Source organism: Pygocentrus nattereri, chromosome 17, assembly GCF_015220715.1.
Source record: "Pygocentrus nattereri isolate fPygNat1 chromosome 17, fPygNat1.pri, whole genome shotgun sequence".
NCBI lineage: Eukaryota > Metazoa > Chordata > Actinopteri > Characiformes > Serrasalmidae > Pygocentrus > Pygocentrus nattereri.
In genome coordinates this window covers 16,244,702-16,257,267 of record NC_051227.1, presented here as the reverse complement: position 1 = coordinate 16,257,267, position 12,566 = coordinate 16,244,702, and the positions used below count along the sequence as shown (strand labels likewise).

Sequence of the window (12,566 nt, the reverse complement as noted above, 5' to 3'; positions counted from 1 at the left end):
TATTATACATAGATACACACATATTATATATACATACACACATATTATATATAAATATATATATATATATATATATATATATATATATATATATACATACAGACATATTAGAACATTATATATACATACACATATTATATATACATACAGACTTATTAGAACATTATTTATACATACACACATATTATATATATATATATATATACATACAGACATATTAGAACATTATATATACATACACACATATTATATATACATACACACATATCAGAACATTATATATACATACAGATATATTAGAACATTATATATACATACAGATATATTATATATACATACACACATATTATATATACATACACACATATTAGAACATTATATATACATACACACATATTATATATACATACAGACATATCAGAACATTATATATACATACAGATATATTATATATACATACACACATATTAGAACATTATATATACATACAGATATATTATATATACATACACACATATTATATATACATACAGACATATCAGAACATTATATATACATACAGATATATTAGAACATTATATATACATACAGATATATTATATATACATACACACATATTATATATACATACACACATATTAGAACATTATATATACATACACACATATTATATATACATACAGACATATCAGAACATTATATATACATACAGATATATTATATATACATACACACATATTAGAACATTATATATACATACAGATATATTATATATACATACACACATATTATATATACATACAGACATATCAGAACATTATATATACATACAGATATATTAGAACATTATATATACATACAGATATATTATATATACATACACACATATTATATATACATACACACATTTTAGAACATTATATATACATACACACATATTATATATACATACAGACATATCAGAACATTATATATACATACACGCATATTATATATACATACACACATATTAGAATATTATATATACATGCGTATATGGATAGACGTACATGTTTAATGCGCATGCTCAGTAGAACCGCTCAAAGTCCCGCTACAGAAGCGTGCGAGGAATTCGGCGGCTCCTCTACTCGGTACGGTTCGGTATAAGTGGGCGTATTTTCGCTGTTTCTCGGCCACGCCCCCTCGGCTGCAGTGAGAAGGACGTCCTGGTCGGAGAGCAGGAAAAACAATAAGCGGCTGAGGTGGGATTTTCACTGTTTTACCGTTATCGCTGATTTTATTCCGTCAAAACAGCCGTGCAGATGCTCTGACCAGCCGCTACAAAAAGCTGTCCCGCTTTAACATGTGTGTGTTCAACTCTGGTTGTACGGCTGGCTGGTCGCGGCTTTAGCTGCAGCTCCACCGAGGGCTCTTTTAAGGCTGTTTAAAGCAGCCGGGTGGTTTCTCCCTGACCTCCACCGCTTCGAGGATAAAGATAGTCTTGGATTTTGAGCTGCTGGGCTCATATGGGGGCGAGCTGTGAGATATGATGCTTTAGCCAAAGCTCATCGGCCTGGCTGGCTTTGCAGTTGGGCTTGGTTGCAGTGCATTGTAGAAGTTGACCGGTGGTGCAACTGCAACTGTCTGTTCATTTGGCTTGGCACAAACTCTGTTGGCACTGAGGGTCGACCGATATGGAGTTTCCAGGGCCGATACCGATACAGATTATAACCGATAACCGATACATAGGCCAAAAATAATTCTCTATAAATTTTAAGTTTCCTATACAAAACGATGTGAAATACTAATATGAAATACTATAATATTTACACAGTAAAATAATAAAAATAATAATAACAATAAAATAAAGTAGGGCTGGGTAGTGAGACAGTCACTGTTGTTGTAAATGGTAAATTCAGTACGATATGCTTTTCTTACCGTATCTTGTGCTGCGCTGTCAAACTGCCTGTTTTATTCTAAACAGAGCAAAATTAACTGGTTTTGTGCGACACAGTATGTGAAATATTGAATAAAAATCATTGTGTTCGCAGTATTTTTGATAGTATTTCTGAAATGTAGCTCTACTGTGTTTCTTTTTCTTTTCCAACTGATCGTTTATTGCAAAACAACTTGGAAGTGTCACAATATTATATTTTTGCTGTGTCGCCGCCGCCAAAATAAAGTAAGTGGAGCTTCTAGAAAGTAAAAATGTTTGGAAACATGACAAAAAATCTAAGAATACAAGGAAACTTTAAGTAGATAAAACTAATATTAACTGTTGTAAATCACACTGAAGACATGTTCTTAAATAAACATAAAATGTTTATGGCTTGGCACACAATGAAAGGCATGTAGTGGCTTGGTAGCATACACATTAAGTGCGTTTGCATCCGATAACAGCAGAAAATCAGACTTTTTCAGTGATCCGATCAACGTGTTTACATGCACTTGAGTAATCAGATAATGGGGAAACTCCGGGTCTACATGAGTCAGACAGTAATCAGATTTCTGCTTTGGAACCAGCCAATAAACTTAAACTCACAGAAGAAGACGCGACGTAAACGTAACGTAAAACTCAAACTTCATGCCGCAGCTTTTTTTTTTTTCTTTAAAAACCAAAACGTCGCTAAACTTTACCTGAAAAGTTTTTTTGCTGCATCTCGCAGCGACGCTGCTCGCTTATTTTCGGGGCCACAGTCTGTTTCGCACATGCTCAGACTGAGACATCCGAAAGAAATCAGAGTAAGAGTTCAGATGCACTGACAAATCTGAGTAATGAGCTAAAATCCAGCCTCTTTATCAGATTTCTTAATCCTCACTCCAGTCTAAGAACTCGGAGTGAGCTGTTTACATGACCATTTGAATAATCAGATAACTGCAGAAATCTGATTATGATTGGATTATTGGGTACATGTAAACACACTCATTGTTAAAACAGTAACATTTTAAAAAACCTAAAAAATAAACCTTTTAAAATAACAAAAATGCCAAGTATATCATTTAAATAAGCAGTTCCCCAAAATAATTTGTATTATTATTATATATTTATTATTATTATTATTATATATTATTATTATATTATTATTATTACATAATTTTGGGGCATGATTTAAGTTAAAATCGTGAGACTGGCTTTGATTCGAGTACAGTAAACACCTTCGGCCAGTCCAGCAATACTGTGGTTGGGGCGTCGGGACACGTGTTTGGAATTGTTGTCGCACTTATTTCGACCATCTAAGGATGTGGGTGGGCCGTTTTTTCAGTCCTTGTGAATTAGAGATGCACATTTATCATTAAAAAGCCTTTTAATTGATATTGATAAATCTGAAGGCCAGCCAATAATCGGTCAAGCCCTAGTTTGTGCTGTTTAACACACTGTCAAGCATGGCTTTAATGATCCTGATGCACATTTTCTCCTCTATGCTGTTTGCAACCCTGTGCATCTCTCCCTCTGTTGCAGTGAAAGAGGTCCCATTGAATTCCAGGGTGTACGCTGAGAAACAAGGAGAGGGATCATGTCACCCAGTAAGCAAATTCGAGTGCTGGTCCTCAATGACATGGAGAAACTTGAAAGGACCCTCTTCCGCTTGGAACAAGGTAGCATCATGTTTAATGTGTTGCTTTCTGCGTGGTCTGTTTCTCGTGCAGGGGTACGGGATCATTGGCTTCTTGCACGTTTTGCTTCACTATTAGGCCTCAGTACTTCGTTTGGCTGGGTCGTTTTTTTTTCAATGTCTGGACTTTGTAGGTAGCTGTAGATAGTTGGCCATGGAAATAAAAGCTTATCTATGGTTATGCATTTGAGAAGGTGAAAATCAAAGGACCAACATAGTAAAAAGGCAACTTTATCCACACTGTATGTCTATTACAAGCCTAACGGTAGCGCTTCTCGTGTAACTGCAGCCAAACGCTTTTGGTGAGACAGCTGCAAAATATTTATAGATCTGTGTTTGTTGATAAGAGATTTATGTTGAATTGTTTAGATGTCGTAGTGGAACTTAATAGCAAAACAAAGGGAAGAATGACAAATGCTCATACAGTGATTTTATAATTGTGGAGACATTAGGTGTCCACCTGAAAAAATTGTATACTTTAGGTTTATAAAATAATATATCACTGCTGCTGGAAGAAAACCGTGTGTGTGTGTGTGTGTGGTGTGTGGTGTGTGGTGTATGTGTATATATATATACAAATGTATTTTTGACGCCTTCCAGTTTTTGACATAATTTGAAAATACATTTACACTTTATATTACATGTAAATTTTATGTTGAATGGACTAAAGGAAACAACCCAAAATGACTTGGAAAAACATCTGGTTCCATTGACTTACACTAAAAGTAAAGTCGTTTTTTTTCCTTCTCCTGTGAAGTTACCATTTTGGAGATGTGAGGTTTTGTTCCGACACTGATTTGTTGCGTTGTTTGTTCACGTGTCTGCATACATGATGTTGCCTTATGTCTGCAGGGTTTGAGCTGCAGTTCCGGCTGGGTCCCACTCTCCAGGGGAAACATGTGCACGTTCACATCAACTATCCAGCTGTGGGCGAGCGCTTTGATCGGCACCGCTTTCACACCCTCGACTGGGTCAACCCCACAGGCAGAGAGGATGATTCGGATAAGTTCTGCTCCCTCGACCTGCAGATCGCCGGCTCTTACCAGTATTACTTCGGCCATGTGTGAGTGAGATTTACTTTAACAAGCATAAAACTTTTAGTGCAAAACAGCAGGGGTGTAAAATGCGTTGAGACACTGTATGGTCAAAAATATAAGGACAGCTGACCATCACACCTATATGAGGTTATTGGACATCCCATTCAAAACGACATGAATATGGTGTTGGCCATCCTTTGCAACTGTAACAGCCTTCACTCTTCTAGAAAGCTTTCCACAAGATTTTGGAGTGCCTGTGGGAATTTTAGCCCATTCAGTCAGAAGAGCATTTGTGACCATTATCCCCCCTCTGCCAAACTTTACTTTGACACTATGCATTCCTCTGATCTCCTGACATCCACCAAAGACTGCAAGACGGTGAAGAGTGATTCATCATTCAGTTTAGTTCACTGTACAACTCGTTCTACTGCCAGTGTTTACCTATTGCATGGCTATGTGCTTGATTTTATACACCTGTTAGCAATTGGTGTGGCTGAAATGCCTGAACTCACTAATTAGTTAAGATGTCCACATACCTTTGGCCATTTAGTGTAGATTGTAATGCATTGATCTGAGCATGGTGGTTCTCCACATTGAGTGTACAATGTCCTAATTGATTATAATCTATTCTAACAATGTTCAATAAAGTATGTGGTCATTTTTCTGGCTAAAATACAATGTTGAGATGATTTTCAAGGATAAAAATTACTTTTTTATTGTGTGTACTCTATAAATAGTTACACTGGTATAAGCCTGATATGCATTGGATAAAATGTAGTCTCCTTGCACAGGAATCCTTATTAAATGCTTCCCAAATTATGGAAGCTTTGGAAGAGTCCCTCAGCCATTTACTTGGTCTGGGTAGAAGTCTTCATTCTGTACACTAGGAGAGTATTAGCCAGAGGACACAAAGAAAATAAAATCAATCAAACAGTGAGGTCCCACAGGTTGATTAAAGGGGTCATTATAATAGCAGCTAACAATACAACCCCCTAGAAATTCACTTGTCCAATGGTAATTTTACTGCCATCCAAATGCGAGAGTTTTATGAATGAGGAGACGTGTAAAAGTGTTATTAACCAAATAGAGCAACCAATCCAAATAGGACTATTAATGAGTGTGTTTTCAAAAATAATTCTGATTCATACTGTAATAAACTAATGAAGCTGTGTGGAATTAGAGGTTTTATTCTAAAAGATTGCAATACTGTATGAACTATACACTGACCAGGCATAACATTATGACCACATCCTTGTTTCTGCACTTGTTCTCCATTTTATCAGCTCCACTTACTGTATAGCTGCACTTTGTAGTTCTACAGTTACAGACTGTAGTCCATCTGTTTCTCTGATACTTTGTTACCCCCTTTTACCCTGTTCTTCAGTGGTCAGGACCCCATGAACCCTCACAGAGCAGGTACTATTTGGATGTTGGATCATTCTCAGCACTGCAGTCACACTGACGTGGTGGTGGTGTGTTAGTGTGTGTTGCGCTGGTCTGAGTGGATCAGACACAGCAGTGCTGCTGGAGTTTTTAAACACCTCAGTGTTGCTGCTGGACTGAGAATAGTCCACCAACCAAAAATATCCAGCCAATAGTGTCCTGTGGGCAGCATCCTGTGAAAACTGATGAAGGACTAGAGGATGACGAACACAAACTGTACAGCAGCAGATGAGCTGTCGTCTCTGACTTTACATCTACAAGGTGGACCGACAAGGTAGGAGTGTCTAATAGAGTGGACAGTGAGTGGACACAGTGTTTAAACACTCCAGCAGCACTGCTGTGTCTGATCTACTCATACCAGCACAACACACACCAACACATCAGTGTAACTGCAGTGCTGAGAATGACCCACCACCCAAATAGTACTTGCTCTGTGAGGGTCCATGGGGGTCCTGACCACTGAAGAACAGGGTAAAAGGGGTAACAAAGTATCAGAGAAACAGATGGACTACAGTCTGTAACTGTAGAACTACAGAGTGCAGCTATACAGTAAGTGGAGCTGATCAAATGGACAATGAGTGTAGAAACAAGGAGGTGGTCAGAAAGTTATGTTATATCTTACAATGAACGAAGAAATTGCTTGTTACACAAAAGATGAAATGGTTGTAGAAATAATCATCACACCCTCATTATACAGATCATGGATCATTGTTTTGATTTGTTATGCATTTTTTTTCTTTTCATTTCTTACAGAGAGGAGGAGAAAAGTGGTGGTGGATATATAGTGGTGGACCCAGTGCTGCGCGTAGGAGCCGATAACCACGTCTTACCATTAGACTGCATCTGCATCCAGACCTACCTGGCTAAATGCCTGGGGCCCCTGGACGAGTGGCTTGACCGGCTCAGGGTGTCTAAAGAGACGGGTGAGAAAAGAGCTGGAAGCATATTGCTAAAGTCACTAACACAAGAGTGAATGATAGAGGATTAAATGTCTCTCATTAACCTCAGTGCTAATCTCAGAGGTTTCCTTTAAATGGTGTTGAAATGATGGTCACAGTATCACAGCATATCATATAATCTTTTATTGACTTGTGCTTTTGTCCTTTTTTGTGCATGACGGTATGTTATACAGTGTCCATAGTGGAAGCTAGTGATTTGTTAAGCTTCCATAGTCTTATATAAGCCTTGTAGCTTTAGCGTTTACCCTCATGTTCTGCTCTGAATTCAGTTTGTGAAAGTCTTGCTACTTAGCTGATGAAATCAGGTGTGTTTAATGAGGCAGTGTGCTGGATTCTGCAGCTTTTAGACCCACCAGGACTGGAGCCTGACGCATGTGAGCTAAGGAGAAAATGCCGTAACTTTAATTTACTGCTAATCTACTGCAAAATACTGCTTTAAAGGGGAATTCCACTAGTTTTGTAATTCAGACATTGAGATGTAACCGTTTAACGGTTTACTGTTCAAAACCACCAGTGAACCTACTTGGGCAGGAAAGTGTGGAAAGAGAAAATTTTCTTGAATATGAAATAAAATAAAATAAAGTTGCAAGAAATTGATATTCTTCTAATAACGTGTTATTAATTATGTTATTTTCTAAGCTACTATGACAGCCTCCCACTTTTTTATAATGGACTCTGTCACTGCTGCTCCTGCCCATCCTCGTACATCACCCCACGATTATCATACATTGAGGATTTTTTTCCCGTTGTCTGTTTCTTTCACCATCAACTCTAGTTCATGTTTGCCAAATGTTTGGCTGGTTTGATGTTTTTCCTCCATTTTCCTCCTCTGAGCGGATTAACCTAACAGCGAAAATGAGTTATTACAAATTAAAAATGTATCTCGCATCGTTTATGGTACGGGATAAAAGGCCATGTAGCCTATATGAGAAAACAGTGAAGATTTACTTGAGAAAATCTTTAAAAAGCCGTTGAACGGTATCTCTTTCTTCTGGCAGAATATTCACAACATTTCCTGAGATGTAGCATTAAACACTTCTGACGTCTGGTTGCCAAAATAAGTATTATCACAGTGAAGAAATCAGATAAGCAAAGGCTTTTTTGTTTAAAGTGAAGATTTAGATCATGGAGATGACCATAGGGGAAAAAGAGTAATGCTTCTCAACACCTCTGTGTGTTATTATATATATATATATATCTCACTGTTGTCGGAAGAAAAACTCGTATCTCCAAAACGGTAACTTTACAGGAGAAGGAAAAAACCTTCTTTCCTTTTAATGTAAGTCAATGGAACCAGAATGTTTTCCACATCATTTTGGGCTGTTTCTTTTTGTCCATTCATCAGGAAATTAACGCGCAATGTAAAGAGCAACTAGTTTTTTCAGATTATGACGAAAACTGAAAAATGACAACAATGGAGATATGAGGATTTGCTCCAACTGCAGCAGTGTGAAATATTTTCTTGTTGGAAATGGTTCAGATGGAACAAAGTATAAATTGGGTGTAGTTAAAATGGGAGTAATGTAGTTAAAATATGCTTGTCTGGCCATCGTTGTACCTGAAGTGGGCCACCAAAGTGGCAGTCGTTGAGTGTTATGAACAATTCTGCCTCAATAAGTTTCATCAAAACGGCTCATTTCACATCAAACCAGTCTGAATGCCTCTGAATGTTAACACCATATTATCATATCAGTGCTGCCAAGTCATTTCCGACTCCTGGTGACCAAATGGACAGTGTTTTTTTTTTTTCAGGATATCCTGTTTTCTGGTTGGCTGTCAGGGTTCTGAATGGCTGGTTTGCACCTTTAATGATTTAATTATGCAGAAATGTAGAAAAATCAATGGAATTCCCCTTAAAGTCGGTTGAAACACGTGAATTGGCCTAGAAAGGAATGTGTTCAGTTGAATGAAGTGAGGCTGTAACTGAGAAATGCTGTGCAAATGTGGTAGGAGATCGTTCCTCTGATCACTGCTCTGTGTAAATGTTCTGTGATGAGTCTCTTTTGTAAGACTGACATCTTTGAAATGGCTGAAGAGCATCCCTTTTGATGCATGAATTGAAGTGGATATGACTGAATGATTGAACTATGGCTAATGTGACTGAGCCTAATATTCATGTAGTGAGTAGCTCAGCTGCTCTTGCATTTTGCCCAGTTTCAGCTGCACTTAACTTCAGCTTATCTCTCTGATTTGTTTGAGACTGGAACCGTCCGTCCCAAATCAATGGGCGAACTCATCAGGGCAGTCAATAGACTGGACAAGCTAAATCAGTCCACTGAAGTTCTTTTAAGGGCCTTAAGTTTCATTTTTTTATCATTAAGTCCACTAAATAATATTTAGTGTAGTTTTATGTCCCATCTTGGCCACTTCTTATCACATAGAAATAAACGTGCTGTTTTGGTTACTATTCCTTTATGACTAACATATGTAAATTACTTCTGTTTTGATTGGCTGTTTTGTGCCTGGTACAAAAGCAGTCCAGGCTGGATCATACAGAACAACAGGGCTAAACTGCTGGAGGCAGTAAGTTAATACGTCCTCTAGAGAGGAATCACTTGTAGAGCTTTTTTAATGTAAGTTTTAACATCCATCCATCCATCCGTTTTCTAAGCCGCTTCTCCGTCAGGGTCGCGGGGGGAAGTTTTAACATGTTTAACATAAAAATGACATAAAGTGTAGAATGTGCCGTAACTTTTGCGTGAGCCACATTTTAGGTTTTACTTTATTCTGTATGTTAAATTCAGTAAATAAACAGTAGTTGTGCTTTAAACTGGGCAGAAGTTCAGTTTATGTTCATTGTTGTGACCCAGCAGACATGATCAGGCAATGTTTGCAGGTTTGTTTCCATATATGAACCATGTTAACTGGGCAGTGAGTGATAACGTGTTAATGGTGTTAATGGTGCATATTACAGTACTGTGTGAATGTCTTAGGCACCCAAAACACATTTTCAAAATCTATTTATTGTGTAGTTTGTGTTTATTTGCTCAGAGAAGTGTTAATTTTTGAATAAACAAAATGTATAGAATATTAATTAATAATTATATATATATATATATATATATATATATATATATATATATATACAGAAGAAAGGTGATTTAAGTGGCTTTGAACGTGGCGTGGTTGTTGGTGCCAGACGGGCTGGTCTGAGTATTTCAGAAACTGCTGATCTACTGGGATTTTCACACACAACCATCTCTAGGGTTTACAGAGAACGGTCAGAAAAAGAGAAAATATCCAGTGAGCGGTCAGTTGTGTGGACAAAAATGTCTTGTTGATGTGAGAGGTCAGAGGAGATGGGCAGACTGGTTCCAGATGATAGAAAGGCAACAGTAACTCAAATAACCAACCAAAATCTCTGAGGAACGTTTCCAACACCTTGTTGAAAGTATGACACCAAGAATTAAGTCAGTTCTGAAGGCAAAAGGGGGTCCAACCTTTTACTAGCAAGGTGTACCTAATAAAGTGACCGGTGAGTGTGTATAATAGATAGTGATTTTCTGGATGTCAGTGTGTTTGTTGAAATTGTCAAGCCTCTCCTCGAGGAAGCCCAGTATCATATGTAGTTAAAAAGCAGCTCCTGGTTTGACCAATCAGTGCTTCAGGAAATTGAGCTCATGATGTAATTGATGATATTAACAAGTCTCTGTGGCGGCTGTGAAGGTGTCAAGGAAAAATATGGACCCAAGAAATTCTTGTTACTTTTTATTGTTTTCATGTTTATTTGAATTATGATTATGGCTTTATTCTAATGTATATTGTGATAAACTCACTGCTGAGGAAAACTGTTTAAAAAATTTGCTTAGATGCCTAAAACTTTCTCACAATACTGTACATCAAGCTATTTTATTCAAAAAATGTTTTACCATTAAATGTCCCTCTTTAGAGCACAGAGAAAGAAATCATTAGCCATTTTAACATGGTGGAAGATGACCAAATGTGTGGTTTTTCTTCAGTCTAAAAACATGGACTGTATGAAGAGTTTGTGTGTTCATTTCCAGAATGCTTGTTTTTTCATAAATTGAGTTAAAATGGAATTCTTTAGTTTAGATTTTCATAGGACTGGAAATATTCAGTGTTTTTCATTGCTGCAGGTTACAATATGATCCACTTCACGCCGCTGCAGACTCTGGGTGAGTCTCGCTCCTGCTACTCTTTGGCTGACCAGCTGGAGGTGAACCCGGAATTTTCTCCTCCAGGGCAGAGCTACACCTGGGCGGACGTGGGCAACCTCGTGGAGAAGATGAAGAAGGAGTGGGATATGCTGTGCATAACTGATGTGGTCTACAATCATACAGGTGAGTGAGGCTCTGTCTAGATCACATTTACTAGGGATGCATCGAAAATGTTCGTCCAAAATGGTCAGAAATGGCACTTTTGAGCAAAAGAGAATGGCTAACGGGAAAAAAAGAAACAAGAATTTAATAGGCCTCTGAGAAAGTGTCAAAATGTAAAACTGTGCTTATGATTTTAATTGTAAAGAAAATGAAAGCGAGTGATTAAAAATCGTTTATTCATTTGCACTTCTGTGCTTTTCAACACGAACTTGTTCAAGCAGTTTGAGCAGCAGATCAGAAGTGAAGGCATCAGCCACTTGAATCTATGTAACAGTTTCTAATGGAACGTTTGCCAAGCGATTTATAACCTCTGTTCATGGTGAGTTATATGGTAACGTACAGTGACCAAGAACTTAACACCTAAAATTCAGCAAAACAACAGAAGCAGAAAGTCGCTTCAGCTTCAGAAGAAATTCACAGACAATGTCGAAGTGCAGAGCATAACTAAAATAAACGGACTTCATTGCCATTGATGACCAGCCATTCTCTGTTGTGAAGGGTGTTCGATTTTGTGGCACATACTGTAGCTTGCATACTGTAATCATTTTAGTATGTTTATTTTACGTAAACTTTACGTAATTTTACGTAAACGTAAACTCAGTTTAGGTTTTTGGCGCACTGTGTTTTCAGTTTTGGCGAAGGATTTATCAGTTACAGTATAAAAGTAAAGCATGCAGTGTGTAAAGCAGAGCCTGAGTATCGGTGCTTGGTTTTATCTGAATCTGACAAAAGGTTGCAGGCAGTCTGCTGAAGTATCTCCAGGATTTGAGCTTGTGATCTCATGATTATAGAGAAACATCTCACAGCTACTGGGGAGCTTGTTTTGAGGCCTCCTGTTACTTATTATTTATTTATTTGTCAGGAACGCTGGCCATTAATAAACAATGTCAGCAGAACTGAAAATGAGCCCGGGTTTGCAGAAAAAGGTATTTTTTTGTGTGTTGTCAGATGTTAAAAGGCCCCCTAAATTAACTTGCATAAAAAATACAATATTAACACATCATAAACGTTAGAAATACCCTGTCATGCACAATGACGAAATGCACATCTAGCAAAAATATATATAATAAAAATAAAACTTCCATAAAACACACAGCACGTACAAGCATCCATCCATCCATCCGTTTTCTAAGCCGCTTCTTCGTCAGGGTCGCGGGGGGTGCTGGAGCCTATCCCAGCAGTCATCGGGCAGAA

The 12,566-nt window shown here is 37.7% G+C and overlaps 1 protein-coding gene across 2 annotated transcripts in view; it reads left to right on the top strand.

The window, feature by feature from the left end:
- Positions 1-1,094: 1,094 nt before the first annotated feature.
- Positions 1,095-12,566, top strand: part of agla (amylo-alpha-1, 6-glucosidase, 4-alpha-glucanotransferase a) — a 58,318-nt gene continuing 46,846 nt past the window's right edge. For both annotated transcript variants that reach the window (XM_017721172.2, XM_017721173.2), the window contains exons 1-5: positions 1,095-1,241; positions 3,440-3,576; positions 4,446-4,656; positions 6,827-6,996; positions 11,130-11,333. In XM_017721172.2, the coding sequence (XP_017576661.2) occupies positions 3,495-3,576; positions 4,446-4,656; positions 6,827-6,996; positions 11,130-11,333 (667 nt within the window). In that variant the 5' untranslated portion in view covers positions 1,095-1,241; positions 3,440-3,494. The remainder of the gene's footprint in view (positions 1,242-3,439; positions 3,577-4,445; positions 4,657-6,826; positions 6,997-11,129; positions 11,334-12,566) is intronic.